The sequence below is a fragment of the Rattus rattus genome, chromosome 9, assembly GCF_011064425.1.
Source record: "Rattus rattus isolate New Zealand chromosome 9, Rrattus_CSIRO_v1, whole genome shotgun sequence".
Classification (NCBI taxonomy): domain Eukaryota; kingdom Metazoa; phylum Chordata; class Mammalia; order Rodentia; family Muridae; genus Rattus; species Rattus rattus.
Window position 1 is genome coordinate 56,330,242 of NC_046162.1, and position 17,937 is coordinate 56,348,178.

At 53.3% G+C, this 17,937-nt stretch overlaps 1 protein-coding gene across 1 annotated transcript; it reads left to right on the plus strand.

Annotated features, from left to right (window-relative positions):
• Positions 1-2,256: 2,256 nt before the first annotated feature.
• On the plus strand, positions 2,257-17,166 carry Stac2 (SH3 and cysteine rich domain 2). Its single transcript, XM_032913718.1, has 11 exons — positions 2,257-2,710; positions 10,398-10,704; positions 11,624-11,721; positions 11,868-11,958; positions 12,537-12,649; positions 12,735-12,807; positions 12,900-12,961; positions 13,473-13,570; positions 13,842-13,893; positions 14,149-14,286; positions 16,782-17,166. The coding sequence occupies exons 1-11, from the start codon at positions 2,621-2,623 to the stop codon at positions 16,884-16,886; spliced, it is 1,227 nt and encodes a 408-aa protein (XP_032769609.1). The 5' UTR covers positions 2,257-2,620; the 3' UTR covers positions 16,887-17,166.
• Positions 17,167-17,937: the final 771 nt, after the last annotated feature.

Below are 17,937 nucleotides of genomic sequence, written 5' to 3' on the forward strand. Positions count from 1 at the left end.
GATGGAGAGATGGCTTAAGATGGTTAAGAACACTGGGCTGGGCTTCCTGAGGATCTGGGTTCAACTCCCATGCACCCACATGGCTGCTCACAACCGTCTGAAATCCAGCTCTAAGTGATTTCACACACACACACACACACACACACACACACACACACACACACACACACACACACGGGGAAAACACCAATGCACAAAAATAAATAATTTTTTAAAAAATGGAGATGCTGGGCAGTGGTGGAGGAAGCCTTTGATCCCAGCACTTGGGAGGCAGAGGCAGATATATCTCTGTGAGTTCAAGATCAGCCTGGTCTACAAAGTGAGTTCCAGGACAGACAGACTACACAGAGAAACCCTGTCTTAAACAACAACAAAATAATTACTCTAAAGAAACTGTTGGAGAGATGGCTGAGGGGAGCAGAGCAATGCCTGCTCTTCTTTTAATTTTATTTATTTAATGTATGTGAGTACACTGTCACTGTCCTCAGACACACCAGAAGAGGGCGTCAGATCCCATTACAGATGGTTGTGAGCCACCATGTGGTTGCTGGGAATTGAACTCAGGACCTCTGGAAGAGCAGCCAGTGCTCTTAACCACGGGGCCATCTCTCTAGCCTAATGGCCTCTCTTCCAGAGGATCTGGGTTCAGTTCTCAGCACCCACATGGCAGTTCACAACTGTCTGTAACGCCAGTTCCAGGGAATCTCACATACACACACATGCAGGCAGAACACTAATTAATGCACATAAAATATATTTTAGAAGAAGGAGGAGGAGAAGGAGAAAGGGAAGGAAAGGGGAAGAGGGAGAGGGAGGGGAAGGGGAAGGGGAGAAGGGGAGAAGGGGTGGGGAGAGAACACTGGGCCCTGTGTGTGACCAAATTTGAGGTGCTGCAGAATTCTAGAAGGCCTATCTTAGAGAGGCTTGGGGACTTCCTGAATGAGAATAGAAGTCCATTTCTGCTCAAGTCCAGACAGGAAAACTACAGATCATGGCTGCCTGATTTTCCATCCATGAGGAAAGGCTTGCTGCCCTGGCTTTTTATTTGGTTTGAGTTTTGTGTTATTTTTATTTTTTCTTTTGAGGTAGGATCTCGCTGTTTACAACCTTGGCTGGTCTGAACTTACTATGTAGGTGAGACTGGCCTTGAATTGAGAGTGGTGATCCTTCCTCTGACTCTCAGCTGCTGTTATTATAGGGGTGTCTCATTTGGCTTCATTTTCGACCCATTAAGGTGTCTTCAGTCTGTAACCTTAACCTTAACATTAGGGAGGCTGAAGCAGGAAGATGATGAGTTTGAGGCCAGTCTGGGCTACATAGTGAATTCCAGGGCCATCCTGGGCTACATAGAAAGGCCCTGTCTCAAAAATAAAAAACCAGGAGTGCTGAGATAGTTCAGAAGGCATAGCACCTATCATTCAAATACAAGGACCTGACTTTAGTCTCCAGCATGTATTTAAGAGGGCCAAATGCACGGCACTGGGAAGCAGAGAGAAGAGGATTTCTGGGGCTCCACGGCCAGCCACTCTAGCCGAACTGGCTTACAATGAGAGACTCTGACTCAAATTTCTTGGTGGATGGCTCCTGGGAAAGATACTGGAAGCTGACCTCTGCCAACCAAACTCACACGCGTGCCACTCACGTACCACGCATACAGTCAGACATAAGGGCACGCGGATCATAAACACACACACACACACAAACAGCCTGTTCTCTGCTTCAGGGAATGTCTGTGGTCTAGTAGGTAATATTTGGTGAGATCCTAGAAAGGCATCCAGTTAATGGGGCGAACGGGTCTCTTCCTCTGCCAAGGTGCGGCATCTTCCAATGTGCACTATCAGAACGCTGTAACTTTGATTTTCCTCTCGGCTATTCTGCGGCAGCCTCGAATTATTTGTATTTCCAGACGCTACTCTCAGCGTCCCAGCCCTCCTTCAATTTTGTCCCCCACCCCACCCCCCATCTCGGGTTTTTCAGTGTACTACCCCTCCTGTTCTTTACCCTCCAAACCCCTCCCCATCTTGTCGAGCCCCCCAAGACTCCACCCAGCTGGCCCTCCTAGCCACCACCGCAGCCAATAGCTGAGAACCTTGATTTGCATAGCTGCGCGGGGGCGCGGCGGAGGGAAGGGGGAGGGACCAGGCGACCTCCTAAATCAAAGTTGGGAGGCTAGGACTGGGCGGAGGGGCCGCCGGGTGCAAGGCTGGGGCCGGCGCGGGGAGGGGGAGGGAGATGGGGGGCGGGCGCAGAGGACGGCGGAGCCGGCCGGACTCGGACAGCTCCGTCGCTCCCTGGCTCTGCACATCCGCGCATCCCTACTTCCCTCCTCCTCCCGCGGAGCGCAGCATCCTCTGCAGACCCTTGGTCCTCACACCCCGGGTCGTCCCGCTCCCGCGGCTCGGGGTAATTGCCGCCCTCTCCCCTGCCACGCCGACAACTTTCTCCCCTGGTGCCTGGGGTTAGGGGGCTGCTTTGCCTGGGAGGGTTTCTCCTAGGGTCACTGGAGAGCAGACCCTGGAGAAAGGCTTGAGAGTCCCAAAGAGACGCCCGCCACTCACAGCCTGCCCCCGGCGGGCCTGCCGTCGGGTCTCCGTACCTTCTCTTCCTTTATACCCCAACCATGACCGAAATGAGCGAGAAGGAGAATGAACCGGATGACGCGGCCACCCATACTCCCCCAGGGACCGTCTCCACCCTCCAAGAAACCAAGGTAAGTCGTGGGGCGCGAGGCCTGGCACCGCCCGGGCATCTCTGACTTGGAGCGCTGATCACAGTGGCTGGGTCCCTTTGGGGTCACGGAAGCAAAACGGGGCCCGCGTGATTCCTAAGGCTGCGCGCCGTGCCGGGGAGGGAGGAGAGGGTTCGCGACGAGGGGACCCAAGGAGCAGATCACACGAGCACGACCCGCCAGAACGCGCGAGGCGCCGACGCGCTCCGGCTCCCTCCTGGGCGGTTGTAAGTCGGCTTTGTTGGAGGGAATCGGCGCAGCGGAGGCGCAGGGCGTGTGTGGCCGTGTGTAGCGGGTGTGGGCCGGTGTACGCGCGCGTGTGTGCGTGCGAGGCGCACCCCTCCCGGGGCCACCAGATCGCTGTCTGCAGCTCCCTGGGCCCCCTCTCTCCTGCCTCTCTGAATTCCTAGCCACAACCGTCTCCTCTCTGCGCGTGCCACTCTCCGGTTCTCTTTGCTTCCCTACGTGCTCCTCTGTGTGTCTCCGGTGTCCCTCTCTGACCCACAGCAGCCTGGCACGCACCTCGCGGACCGGTTAGGCTGGGGGCCCGAAAGGCCGCGGCCCGGGGTGCGCAGCTTTCAAGCCGGCGCTGGGGGCTGCGGCAGCGCCGGCCGTCGGTGGCGGGCGGGGACCCGGAGTGTTGCGGTTCCAGAGCCAGAGGCGGCCCCACCCCCCCGCTCGGAGAACCGGGAGAGGGGAGGAGAGAGGGCAGAATCAAAAGAAGAAGTCATCGTAATTAATGAATGTCATAATTAACCCTAATTATGTATGATTGTTACTCTTGCGGGAGTCACAATGAATAAATTATTCTCCTGTGAAGGCAGGCGGAGCCCAGACTGCAGGCACTGAAAGGGGTGGGGGAAGCCGACGCTCACGTTCCACCTCCCACCCGTAATGAGTCCGCCCCCTCCTCAACTTCTAGGTGCCCATGAAGTTCTGTGGGAAGCTACCTGAGCGCCCAGGAATGGGAAGAGCGGACACTGGGAGGGAGCCCTCTCCCCTTCCTAGACTTCAGGCCAAGACTTCCTCCTTTCTCCCTTCCACCCTGGTGTTTGTTACCATCCTGGTCCTGTGACCAGGGAAGATGTGGTGAGAACCAGAAATGGGCGGTGTCTTGAGGCTCCCTGGAGCTACAAGCTCCTACACAGTACCTACACACCAACCATCTTCCTTCTCTGTCCATCTTGAAGACCCCTCAGAATATGAGGTTAATTCAAGGTCAAGGTCATGACCGCAGTGAGCCCGGGGAGTTCAGCAGGGTTAGCACGGAGTCTTACTGAAGCTATCCAGGTAGCTACCCTGTGCCAGCACTTGGGAACCCTGCTACTCTCCGTGTCCAGTCCCTTGGCTTTTTGAGACCAGAGGGCTCGCTAAGTATCGTTAGCTGGGCTAGAACTCAGTCTGTACTTGAGGCTGGCCTCAAACTTTTTGGCCATTTTCCTCTACCTCCGAGAGTTAAAAATCACAGCTGTGCCACCATACCTGGGTCCCTCACATCCAAGGCTTCGGTATACATTTGGCCTTTTGCTCCCTTCTAAAAATTACTCTGGCTCCTGGTCCGCATTTTAGACCCAAATTTAGGTGCCAAATCTCTCCTGGAAAGGAAGGAACAGTGAGGATATTGCTTGGGTTACCTGCCACACCAGGGGGGATCCTGGGAGCTGGCCTCACACTGAGCTCTGGTTCACCCTGGGCAGATAGACAACCCCCCTGCTCTCTCTCCAGAGTCTGGAGGGGCCCCCAGTGCCTATCATATGAGAACCTGTCAGCTCCTGCCCCTCAGGGGCTCTCCAAGGCAGGCAGGAGCCTGGCTTGGTGCTACCTCAGCAAACCCACAGGCTGCAAGCTCAGCTGTGTGTGTGTGGGGGGGGGGGTCAGACCCTGGCAGAGCTGTACCTCTCTCCTCCAACCCAAGGACCCTGCAATGTCATCTGCTCTGGGTCTGAGCCGCAGAAGGTCTGGAGGAGTAGAAGAGATGGGCCTCACAGAAGACCCCCTCTGTACCTAACCACTTGGGGTCCCGGCCTTGGCTCCTTTTGTCCTTGTGTAGCACTCTGAAATGATCTCACGGGCAGACCTGGGGATGTGACAAGGGGCTGCTCTGTAGGGCAGAGGTGACAGGGAGTTTTGTCATCCTCCTTCAGCCCTCACCAAAGAAGCTTATTTCTCTAGACTCCGCGGACCGAGAGACGGAGAAATTGCTGCCCACCCAACTCTGTGTCAGGCAGATGCGACACTGGGCCAGGTGCCCGGGAGTCATCAGCTTGGTGTTCTGAGGCATTTCTTACCAGCCTTGCTTAGTCTGTGACGGGGTCTCAGCCCTCTCTCCAGCCTACTCAGCAACCTCCTGGGTAGGACCACTCTCTTAGGATTCTCATCCATCCGATACCTCTTATCGCCTCCTCTGGTGTCATCCAGGAAGACCCCACCATGCCTGTTTTGCCATCTGAGTCATTTCTTGTCACATCCGACACCACCCACTGCCAGCTGCCTGGTACTGTTTCAGGAGATGGCATGGGAAACTGAGGGGGAGAGGAACCTCCAGGGATCTCCGAGGGAGAGGACACCGGTGGGTTGGGCTCCTGCTCTAAGAAGGGATTGAGAACAGACCTGGTGACCTGGGCCACACACCAGACAGCCTGCAGGTGCCCTGGAAGGAAACCTGACCCAAGTGAAGCAGCTTGCTGAAGCGTCTCAGAAACGGGCCCATGCAGTGGACACAGCAAGGCAGCCTGTGGGGTTCGGCGAGATCCTTATCACTGTCTTAGTTACTGTTTTATGGCTATGAAGAACGCCATGACCTAGGCAAGTCTTAGAAAGGGAACTATTTCATTGGGACTGGATTACAGGTTCAAAAGTTTAGCCCATTATCACCATGGGGAGAAGCTTGCGGGCAGACCTAATGCTGGGGAAGTAGCTGAGAGCTCTACATCTGGATCATCGGGCGACAGGAAGAGAGAGACGCTGGGCCCGACTGGAGCTGCAAAAACCTCCAACCCAAGCCAAACATGCACACACACACACACACACACACACACACACACCACGTGCTTCCCCCAACAAGGCCACACCTACTACTCTGACGAGGCCGCACTCCCAATAGTGCCGCTCCCTACAAGTCTATGGGAGCCATTTTTAGTCAAGCCACATCAGGTCAGAGAGTCCTTACCACCAATCCTGATGACTTGAGTTCAGTCGCCAGAACCCACCAACATGGTGGAAAGAGAGAACCCACTCCCACGAATTGTCTTCTGACATCCACACATGTGTCATGGCATGTTCATGGTCACACGCACACACAAATAATAGATATAAATGTAAAATGGAGGGACGGCCGCAGAGACCAAGAGCCTAAGAAGCTGGAATGCCTGGCCTGGTGGAGTCAACCATTTGACAGCTCTGTCCCATCCTGCCCTCTGGCCAGGGGAGGGCCCTTTGACATCTGTCAGTCAACCCAAGTGGCAATTCTTTCTCTCCCCTCTGCCTGCCTGGGATCTGGAGCCCACAGCTGAGTTAGAAACTCAGCAGGCAGAGTGGAGGCTGCCCTGATGCAGGGGAACACTGTGTTCCCGGCGCCTCTGGTGCCCTTGCAGAGGTGGCCCTGGCACGGAATCCCTGGGAGGGGGTATTCCAATAAAGGGCACAGGCTACAGCTGAGGAGGACGGACTCAGATTTACAGGAACCACAGGAGTAATAGCCTCAGGAGGGAACACAACCGAAGTCCCCACATGTTGGAATGACTAGGCCAGCCAGAACCAAGAGAGGAATGGGATGATAGGCAAAAGTCACAGGCAGCAGGCTTCACCGCTATATAGGGAAGTACTTCCTAGCTACTGCCATTGTCCAAAGATGGAATGACTATCCACCAGGGGGTGTGCTTCCCCTCACAAGAGGTGACCAAGAGCCACTCATTCAGAGACAATGCGGCCAGAGCAATGTTGTGGGTTGGGGGACTGGTCTAGGTGTCCAGTCTTTCCCGTCCCTTCTAACCCTGAAGTCCTCTATTGACCCAATAGACAAATCCATGGAACAGCTAAGGAAAGAAAGGCAGAAGACCCAGGCAGGGCTCGAGGCAGCAGGGTACTCCTGGTTCCTTGATCCAAGCAGCCTGAGCCACCATCCAGTTCCTGCCTCTGCTACTCGCCAGCTGAGGACTCAGAGCAGGGGGGCATTCAAGTCCCTTAAACTCCACCCTTCATCTGAACCATGGGTCAATGATGGTCTCCCCCAGTGGGCAGCACGGCATTCAGTGCGAGACTGTGTGTCAGGTGCTAGCCCAGATCCAGTCCTCTAATACTGAGAACCGTTTATGGGGCCACATTTCTGGTTGGCTGATCTGTTTGGACCCAGGGGTACCCAGTGTTGCCCCCTCCTTCTTGGATGTGGGGAAACTGAGGCTCGGAGACAGGAAGTAAAGTGATTTACATTCAGATAACAGGTTGGGTTTGCCCTGTGCCTAGCACAGCTCTCTGATTTTTGCCTCCTATGTGCTCTGTGCCTGAGCAGAACATTGGTGGGAGGAAGTAGGGGCAGGAAGGGTAGCAATGGTATTCATTTTCCTCTTGGACGCCATCAGAGCCCTGCAGGCCTGTGTGGTACTGGCAGCCCCAGCCTGACCCGGGCAGGTATGTGTAGGCTCGTTAGGTTTTCATTGTCTTTCTGGCTCTCCACCTCTGCTCCTGCTGCGCCCAGGCATCTGGAGCCCCAGGCCTCGCTTCTCATAGGAGCACAAAGAAGCCCACAGTGCTGTCCAGGAAGCTGAGTTTGGAAGCAAATGAACACCTCGGTGTGCCAGACACCCCAGAGCTCTGGCCTCCCAGCTGGCTTCCTAGAGCCCGCCTTGTGCCCAAACATCCCCTCTGCCTCTCCCTCCTTTCTCCCGGGCCTCTGGGAAGCTGCAGGGGCCACTATTTCCACCCCTTTGGCATACACAGGTGCTAGGCAGTCAGCCACAGCACACAAGCTGCCTGGCATGGCGGCTGGGAACCCTGGCCAAGACTCCCTGCCTAGAGCCAGGCTTCGGCCCCCCTTTTCTATTGCTGGTGGAACAGAGTGGGCAGGAATAAGGTAACTCTCCACAGGACGAGAGAGGCTCTGGATAAGGAAGTCACCATACCTTGCTCTACACAGACTCCAAGAGACTGTATTTGAGAGAGGAGGGTAAAGAGCTCCAGCCTCAGAGTGCCTCAGCTCTGTCAGTGATGCATTCGGCAGAGGCACTGTGACTAAGTACGTACTGTGTGTTGGGACCCTCGAGGACTGGAGGTGACAGGGCCTCTGCCTCACTCAGCCTTAGGAGCGGTTAGGAGTGGACAAGAGGGAATTCTGCCCTGGTGGAGTTCTGTATTAGGACAGGGGAGCACCAGGGGGAAATGGATCTAAGCTGCTCTGAGAAAGGCTCTCCTCAGACAGGGAGGGCCTCTGGAAGTGCGGAAGGCAGAGAAAGCAATATGGGCATCAAAACTCCCAGGCATAAGTACAGAAGTAAGTTTGAGATTCCTGGTGTCGGCTTCAGGAAGACAGAAGCGGGAAGGACAGACAGCCCCCATCCACCTGCCATGGGTGTTCCCATGGGAACAATGGTATTGAACTGCTTCCTGAAGCCCTGGAAGATGGTTGGTTTTTTTGTTTTTTGTTTCTTTTTCTTTCTTCCTTTTTTTTTTTTTTAAGTTATTTTGTCTTTTTTTTCCCCCAGAGCTGAGGACTGAACCCAGAACCTTGAGCTTGCTAGGCAAGAGCTGTACCACTAAGCTAAATCTTCAACACCAATGTTTCTTTTCTTTAAGCTAGCGTTTTCTTTTTCTAAAATCGTGAGTATGTGTGGGAGTTCTGACCCCCACCCCCGGAGGTCAGAAGAAGATATGGTGCCCTCTGGAGCTGGAGTTACGGGGGATTATGAACCACCATACTCCCTGGGTGCTGGGACCTGAACTCTGGCACTCTGTACGAACAGCGCATGCTCAGTGATACGCTGGCTGTAGGGGATGGACCATGGATAAAGTCTGCGGGAGAGGGTTCGTTTGGAGGATATAGGTGTGGGATACTTTCCTGCTCAGCCCCACCTGCTGGAGAATACGGCAAGATTTTGTCCCAACACAAACAATAACACTAGATTTTTACAGGGAGTAATGGAGCACGCCTTTAATTCCAGCACTCAGGAGGCAGAGGCAAATGGATCTCTCTGGGTTCGAGGCCAGCCAGGGCTACCCAGTGAGAGGCTGTGTCAATATAAAACAGACTAGGGCTGAAGAGATGATGGCCCAGTGGTTAGGAGCACTGACTGCTCTTCCAGAGGGCCTGAGTTCAATTCCCAGCAACCAGGTGGTGGCTCACAACCATCTGTAATGGGATCTGATACCCTCTTCCGGTGTGTCTGAAGACAGCTACGGTGTACTCATATAAATAAAATAAACCATATATCAACTAGATTCTTTTTTCTCTTTCTTTTTTTTCCCGGACCTGAGGACTGAACTCAGGGCCTTGCGCTTGCTAGGCAAGCACTCTACCACTGAGCTAAGTCCCCAATCCTCTTTTTTTGAAGCTGGGGACCGAACCCAGGGCCTTGTGCTTGCTAGGCAAGCGTTCTACCGCTGAGCTAAATCCCCACCCCCAGTTCCCAGCCCTCTTTTTTCTCTTTTTAAGATGATGTCTCATGGGTGGAGAAATGGCTTAGTAGCTAATAGCACTGGCTGTTCTTCCAGAGGACCTGGGTTCAATCCCCAGCACCCACATGGCAGCTCACAACCATCTGTAACTCCAAGATCTGACACCTTCACACACACGCACGCACGCACGCGCGCACGCGCGCGTAAAGCAGGCAAAACATCAATGCCTGTAAGATAAAAATAAATTATTTTTTAAAAAGATGATGTCTCGGGGTTGGGGATTTAGCTCAGTGGTAGAGCGCTTGCCTAGGAAGCGCAAGGCCCTGGGTTCGGTCCCCAGCTCCGGAAAAAAAAAAAAAAAAAGAAAAAAAAAAAAAAAAAAAAAGGATGATGTCGCGTGCTTCTCAGAGTGGCTTCACACTCTATGTAGCCAAGGAAGATGACCTTGAACTTCTGATCTTCCTTCCTCTGTCTTCTCTGTTGGTGAAAAAAACGAAAGACCTGGTGTGTTTTCTGTGAGTGGCCGGCCTTTGTGTGTATGTGCACCATGTGAGTGCCTGGTACCCAGGGAGGCCAGAAGAGGGCGCTGTATCTCTTGGGACTGGAGTGACAGAATGCGGGGAATCAATCCAGGTCCTTCTCAAGAACAGCAAGTGTCCTTAACTACTGTGCCAGTTCTCCATCCTGCCCTTCCCCTGTCTGTTTTGTTTGGCCCCCAAAGGTTTTTGTTGTTTTTTTGGGAGGGTGGGGGTGGAAAAGTGGGGGTGACTTAGTTACGGGCTTCACTGGATCAGCCTTAACTGACTGGAGGAGACCAGCAGCTACTCCTTGGCCACTCGACTTCATAGTCTCCAGCCTTGCTAAGCATGTACCTGCCCAGCTACAACTCCCGTAGAATTCCCTGCCCGCTCCCACAGCTCTGAGAGGCTGGATGGTCAGAGCAGGGGTCTTTGGTAGTTTTTTTCTGTTGACTCAGCTCTCCTGCTGCCTCCAAAAGAGATGCGGGGAGCCTTCACTGCTCAGCCCTCCAGCCAGGCACTCACGGTTCACTTTCTTTTCCCAGCTCCAGCGATTTAAGCGTTCCCTCTCCCTCAAAACTATCCTTCGAAGTAAGAGTGTGGAGAACTTCTTCCTCCGCTCAGGCTCTGAGCTGAAGTGCCCAACAGAGGTGCTGCTGACACCACCAACCCCACTGCCTCCTCCTTCTCCACCACCTGCCTCCACAGACAGGGGTCTACCCACCCCGACCCCCTCCCCGTGCCCAGTCCCTCGCCCCTTGGCACCACTCAAACCAGTGAGGCTGCACAGCTTCCAGGAACACGTCTTCAAGAGAGCCAGCCCTTGTGAGCTGTGCCACCAGCTCATTGTGGGTAGGTACCTACCTGGGTGGGCCCTGAAGCAAGCTGGCGGGCATCTGGGAATAAGTCACGGAACTGCCTGGCATCGGAGTACCTCAATGCAGGGTCATACGACCCGCTGTGCTTCTCTCCCTGGGGAGACACACGAGTGTTGGGTGGGAGCGAGCTTTGGCTCTTAGCACTTGCCTAGCACGTAATTGTCCTCGGATTTTATATCGCTGACTCTGCAAAAAACCGATAGAGTCATGAGTGGTAGTTGTTCCCACTGTTGCTCCAAGCTCACATGTAGGCTATGCTGATGCCGATGACATTGTCACTGCGGGAGGGAGGAGTGCCAGGCCCTGAAGCCCAGCACAAAACTATTAAGCGTCTGATGCCTTTCCTCCATGCCCCTCTCCACACTGCTGCCGCCTTTCTTCCTCTTCCTCCTCCTCTTCCTCCTCCTCCTCTTCTTTTTCTTCTTCTTCTTCCTCTTCCTCTACCTCTTCCTCTTCTTCCTCTTCCTCTACCTCTTCTCTTCTTCCTCTTCCTCCTCCTCTCCTCCTCCTCCTCCTCCTCCTCTTCTTCTTCTTCCTCTTCCTCTTCCTCTCCTTCTCCTTCTCCTTCTCCTTCTCCTTCTCCTTCTCCTTCTCCTTCTCCTTCTCCTTCTCCTTCTCCTTCTCCTTCTCCTTCTCCTTCTTCTTCTTCTTCTTCTTCTTCTTCTTCCTCTTCCTCTTCCTCTTTGGTTTTCCAAGACAGGGTTTCTCTGTGTAGTCCTGGCTGTTCTGGAACTTGCTCTGTAGACCAGGCTGGCCTCAAACTCAGGCATGCACTGCCACCACTTCCATCCCCGGGCCCTTAGCCGGGCTTTTTGTTATTGTCCCTTGTCTATCATCTATGGGGGTGTCCTTTCTTGGCCATTTCCTCTTGCTGAACCCACAATCCCTTCTAGGAAACTCCAAGCAGGGCTTGCGGTGTAAGACATGCAAGGTCAGCGTTCACCTCTGGTGCTCCGAGGAGATCTCTCACCAGCAATGCCCGGGCAAGACAGTAAGTGAGAGATGTCATGTGGTAGAATGGCTGAATGGAAGCTCAAGGCTGGTTCCTCCTGTGGGGTGGCCCCAGGTGTGGGCATGGGCAAGCCCTGCATAGGTCATTATGTCTCTCTGTTTCCTCTCTGCCTCCTTTTACCTCAGTCCACATCTTTTCGACGCAACTTCAGCTCCCCACTCCTGGTGCACGAGCCGCCACCAGCCTGTGCCATGAGCAAAGAGTCCCCACCTACCGGTAAGTGACCCACACCCTAGCCGCCGCCCCCCCCCCCCGCTTCTCAGAGATCCTGTAAGAAATCGACACATTTCCCAGTTCCATACCTGAGTCACACAGGCACTGCCTGTTCCTGGCACTGCCTACTCGGCTTCCCTGGAGGCTCCTGCCCTGAACGTGGGCTCCATTTATTGATTTCTTCATTCATCTCCCAACCAGCAGTTTATTGAGTACCTACTTAGTTCGAGACTCTGGGCCAGACACTGAGACACCACTGAAGGAGGTGAGACCAAGTTGGGTGTGGCGTTTCGTGCCAGGCATCCCAACACTCGGAAGGCAGAGGAAGGAGGATAAGGAGTTCAAAGCCATTTTTGCTACATAGAGTCTAGAGCTCTATGAGACACCGTCTTAAACACCAAATACTAATGACACAGAAATCGAGCTAGATTGGGTTAGGGTTAAGTTAGCTCAGCAAATAAAGCCCCTTGCCGCCAAACCCGGTGACCTGCGTTCTATCCCTGGGGCCCACATGGTGGAGCTTTGGAGCAGATCCAGGTTGGCACCTGGGTGCCAGGCATTGAAGGACAGATGCTCTGCAGGGACCAGCGGGAAGGTGGACCCAGTTTATGAGACCCTGCGCTATGGCACCTCCCTGGCACTGATGAACCGGTCTAGCTTCAGCAGCACATCTGAGTCCCCCACACGGAGCCTGGTATGCACAGAAGGGGAGGCCTAGGGGAGGGAACCGAGCGTGGCTGGGCCGAGGGGCTGATCCTCCTCCTCCTGTTTCTCCCCAGAGTGAGCGTGATGAGCTAACAGAAGATGGGGAAGGCAGCATCCGCAGCTCAGAAGAGGGACCTGGTGACAGTGGTAAGCCAGGGCGAGAAGGCCCCAGGGACCAGAAGAGGTTGGGGAGGTATTTCCTGAAGCTTCACAATTTGGCTTTACCTTGCTGTTCCCAGTATTCACAGCCCCAGTGGAGAGCGAAGGCTCAGGAGCAGAGGAGAAGAGCCCTGGACAGCAGGTTTGCCTGGGGTTAGCTTGGAACCCACAGGCCAGGGTGGGAAGAAATGTCACCTCTTGTCATCGATCACTATGCACATAACAACACACTACAAAGGGCACTGACTGTTTACTCCCTCCTGTGTCCTCAGGCCCCAGAGAGAGGCCACAGTCAAAAAAAGAGCTATGAGGGGGTTGGGGATTTGGCTCAGTGGTAGAGCGCTTGCCTAGGAAGCGCAAGGTCCTGGGTTCATTCCCCAGCCCCAAAAAAAAAAAAAAAGGAGCCATGAAGATTGGGAGGAGTCATGCTGCCATTCTCGAATGCAGCAATCAGAGAGTGTCTTCCCTCTCTAGATCAGTCCCCTCCCCCAACGCAGGGGAGGGGAGCTACACATTAGACCCTATTACTTACCAGAAATTCACTCTGTCCTACCTCACAGACTCCCGGGGCCAGCATGCATATTCACAGCAAGTGGACAGTGGGTGGAGCAGGGAACTGGCCCACCATCACTGACCCCGAACTTTTCCTACAGCCCCCAAAGTTGCCCGTGCGGAAGGACGTGGGGCCCATGTACTCCTATGTCGCCCTCTACAAGTTCCTGCCCCAGGAGAACAATGACCTGGCACTGCAGTGAGTCCTTCCTGTGGTCTCCCCTACCCCACCCCCACTGCTCCCGAATACTCCTACTGACCTTGGAGGGGAGGGTGATGGGGACCTTAGCTTCTTGCACTCAGAGGGGCTAGGGCTGCCGAAGTGATGGGTGCAGTGTCCTGTCTCCTGCCCAATTCTGGGCTGTTTCAGGGACCTCTGGTCTCAATGGCCTCTAAGGGCTCTGAGAATCTTTTCCCACAGGAGAGGGGAATGCAGGGCGCACATGCTGCCCCAGCTCTCTCTTTCCTAGGCCCGGAGATCGGATCATGCTGGTGGATGACTCTAACGAAGACTGGTGGAAGGTACCGTGGCAGGATGGGGTCCGGGGTGCAGGGGGGAGGCAGATTCTGATAGCTGTTACTCCACCCTCCCTTGGGTCTTGCGGTCAGTTTCCCTCCCCCTCTATCCAAGGCCGGAAGCCATCCCCCAGCTAGGGGCTGGAATAAGGAGATCCCGAGGTCTGGAGGGCCATAGTCCTGGCTCTGAGTAGGAACTGGGTCCAGAGAAAGAGTCCGGGTAAGGCTGATGCTTGCGCTCACTGACACCCTCGTCCCCAGGGCAAGATCGGCGACCGGGTTGGCTTCTTCCCGGCCAATTTTGTGCAGCGGGTGAGGCCGGGAGAGAATGTTTGGCGATGCTGTCAGCCCTTCTCTGGAAACAAGGAGCAAGGTTACATGAGCCTCAAGGAGAACCAGGTGGGTGCCAGGGCCCTGCCGGGGTTCAGGAATGGGGTATATACTGAGTGAGGGCGTCGAGTGCCCCACAGGAGGGTCTGAAGGGAATAAGAAAGGGAGCAAGCAGGTTAGAAGGGAAGACATTAGAACTGGGAAGTTCTATTAACTATAGCTGGGGGCGCTGATAGACCGCGTGCTCTGGGTTCCATTCCCGGAAGGACATAAACTGGACACCCTGGTACACGCCTGTAACCTAGCTAAGGTAGGAGGATTGTCTTGGGCCTAAGGCTATAGAGCAGGTGGGCGGTGGTGGTATACACCTGGGAGGCTGAAGTAGGATTTCTGTGAGTTCGAGGTCAAGCTGGTCTACAGATTGAGTTCCAAGACAGCCAGGGCAATACTTAGAAACCCTGCGTTGAAAAAACAAAGAAAGAAACAAACAAAAAACAAAGACTGTGTATAGCAAATGTCAAGGCTATATAGTGAGACCCCCCATCTCTAAAAAACAAAAGCAAAGGAACAAAGGGATGGTAAGTCCTCCCCAGGGGCTTGAGCTGGGAGCTGACTGATGTCAGAGGCAGGTGGAATAGAACAGAACACTGACTGATTAATCCACAGGCTTGACTATTTTCTGTTGTTTGTTTTTAATTTATCTTGTATGTGTAGGGGTGTTTTGTCTGCATGCATTTCTGTTCGTTGTGTGCCTGCCTGGTACCCACAGAAGCCAGAAGAGGTTGTTGGATCCCCTGAGAGCTGTGAGCTGCCATATGGGTGGTGGGAATTGAACCCAGGTCCTCTGGAAGAGCAGCCAGTGCAGCTTTTTTTTTTTTTTTTTTTTTTTTTTTTTTTTTTTTTGGAGCTGGGGACCCGAACCCAGGCGCCAGTGCAGCTCTTAACCCAATGGTCCTCAACCTTCCTAATACCGGGACCCTTTAATACAGTTCCTCGTGTGAACCACAACTGTAAGATTATTTCATTGCTATAACTGTAATTTGCTACTGTTAAAAATTGTAATGTAAGGGGTTGGGGATTTGGCTCAGTGGTAGAGCGCTTGCCTAGGAAGCGCAAGGTCCTGGGTTCGGTCCCCAGCCCCGAAAAAAAAAAAAAAAAAAAAAAAAAAGGAAAAAGAGGGGTTGGGGATTTAGCTCAGCCGTAGAGCGCTTGCCTAGCGAGCACAAGGCCCTGGGTTCGGTCCCCAGCTCCGAAAAAAAAAAAAAAAAAAAAAATTGTAATGTAGCCGGGCTGGTGACACACGACTTTAATCCCAGCACTCAGGAGGCAGAGGAAGGTGGCTCTTTGTGAGTTCGAGGCCAGCCTGCTGTATAAAGTGAGTCCAAGACAGTCAGGGCTACCCAGAGAACCCTGTCTAGAAAAGCAAAACAACAACAACAACAACAAAAACATTAAAAAAAGCAAACAACAGAATTTGATATACAGGATATGTGATATTTGTCCCCCAAAGGCATCTTGACCCATGTGTTAAGAACCACTGTTATTTAAGCATTGATCTATATATCCTCTAAATATATATATATATATTTTTCTCTAAAAGCTCTGCCCTCAGATGGATATATATATATATATATATATATATATATATATATATATATATATATGATCTGTGTGAGGATGTCAGACAGTTGTTTTTTGTTTGTTTGGGTTGTTTTTTTTTTTTTTTTTTTTCCGGAGCTGGGGACTGAATCCAGGGCCTTGTGCTTGCTAGGCAAGTGCTCTACCACTGAGCTAAATCCCCAACCCCTGATGTCAGACAGTTGTGAGCTGCCATGTTGGTACTGAGAATTGAACCCAGATTCTCTGGAAGAGCAGCCAGGGTTCTTTTTTTGGGGGGTGGGCTGGGGACCGAACCCAGGACCTTGCACTTCCTAGGCAAATGCTCTACCACTGAGCCAAATCCCCAACCCCGCAGCCAGGGTTCTTAACCACTGAAACTGAGCCATCTCTCCAGCTCTTGCTTTTTTGTTTTTATTAGACAGTATTTTACTATGTAGCCCTAGTCCTGGCTGGCCTGGAACTCTTTATGTAGGACAGGCTGGCCTTGAACTCACACACATCTGCCAGCCTCTGCTTGTTTTTATTAGACAGTGTTTTATTTGTAGCCTTAACCCTGGGTAGCCTAGAACTCACTATGTAGGTCAGGCTGGCCTTAAACTCGGACATCTGCTCATCTTTGCCTCCAGAGTGCTAGGACTAGTTAGTTTAAGCACTAACTATGCCTTCTGGCTTGCTGGGTCACCTCAGGCTAGTCCTTCCCCATCCACCACTTCCTCTGTGACGTGGGATCAGGGTTGGATGTAGGTTTAACTGGTCACCAGGCCCAGCTCTGTTGCTGATGTGCCGCTCGCTTGCTGTCCCCTGGGTCTTGTCTCGCTACTGATCCTTCCTAGATCTGCCTGCATCAGCTCTGTCTACAAGAGTTATGCCAGCCCCGCCCTCCCCTGGGGCGTGTCCTTTGGACTCAAGAGCAGTACTCATTCCTGGTCTCTGTTTGCACTCAGATTTGCGTGGGCGTGAGCAGAAGCAAGGATAGTGATGGCTTCATCCGCGTCAGCAGTGGCAAGAAGCGGGGTTTGGTGCCAGTCGACTCCTTGGCAGAGATCTGACAGAAACCGAGAGAACCCAGATGCTACCCCTGCCCATGCCTGGCTCTTGCTTCTGGCCTGAGAAGGAAGCGGGCATCCTGGCCACACCCTTCCTCTCCGCGTCTCTCTCCTAAGCGTCACCCGCCCCCACTTAGGAGCCTTCTGCACTGAGGAAGGTTTTATTTCTTGGGTGGGGTATCCTGAATGGGGTGATCTTCTGGGGCTTGGGGAAGGGAGTCCAAAGTGGGAAGAAATGAGGAAGCTACAGTAGGTCCACCCAGAGCCCGAGTACCGCCTAGTCAGGTTGTGAGTCCCACCCTAGGGAGTAAGTAGCCTGCTGTCTTTCAGAGACTACCTGCCCATACTGCCTTTGCATGCTGACTCCTCTCTGCCCACAGCCTTTGCTTGGGTCTGCGTATCCACCCACCCCTTTGCAAGTGGGGCCTTGAGAGAGGATCTTCGGTGTTCCTCAGCCCTCCCCTCTGGTTTGAGAAGACACTGAGGACTATGGGAGAGCCCTAAGCTAATCACCCGTCACCCCTTCAATTCTCAGGAAAGTTCAGGAATCTTTCCAATTACTTGAAACCTGGGCGACAGAGCGGGGTCAGGGCTGAGGTCTGGAAGGGGATGTAACAGGTAGAGGATCCTTTATCTACACGAAATCTGTGTCCAAAAGCAGCCCGGACAAAGACCCAGTTGAGAAGAAGACACTGGACCCTGTGTGGTCAAAACCTTTCACTGTTAGGGCTCCAGAAATCCCTATCACCAGAAGCAGACAGCTGGGGGTTGTGAGGTCTGCTTTCTCTGAAAGCCCTGCCCTCAGATGGACCAAACTTACCTTCTCACTGGGCTCAACAGGGCGCATCCCTGGGAGGAATGCCTTGGGAGATAGAGGAAGGATATGCAAAGTTCTTTTTGGCCACTGTCAAATGATGGTCTAGGAACCCTTAACCCTCCAGGGCAGGACCAAGGACCTCTTCCTCAAAGGCTGCTTTTTTTTTCCTGGTGCCAGCCACCCCTCCTTCCAAGCTCCTTCTTTTGTGCCCTGATCCTGTCAGCCAATGCCGCCCCC

Bases quoted from the DNA above. Each gene is read 5' to 3' on its own strand.
- Stac2 (XM_032913718.1), top strand. From the start codon at position 2,621: ATGACCGAAATGAGCGAGAAGGAGAATGAACCGGATGACGCGGCCACC. The intron at 11,722-11,867 runs GTAAGTGAGAGA...CTTTTACCTCAG, and splicing joins AGCAATGCCCGGGCAAGACA to TCCACATCTTTTCGACGCAA. The intron at 11,959-12,536 runs GTAAGTGACCCA...GATGCTCTGCAG, and splicing joins CAAAGAGTCCCCACCTACCG to GGACCAGCGGGAAGGTGGAC.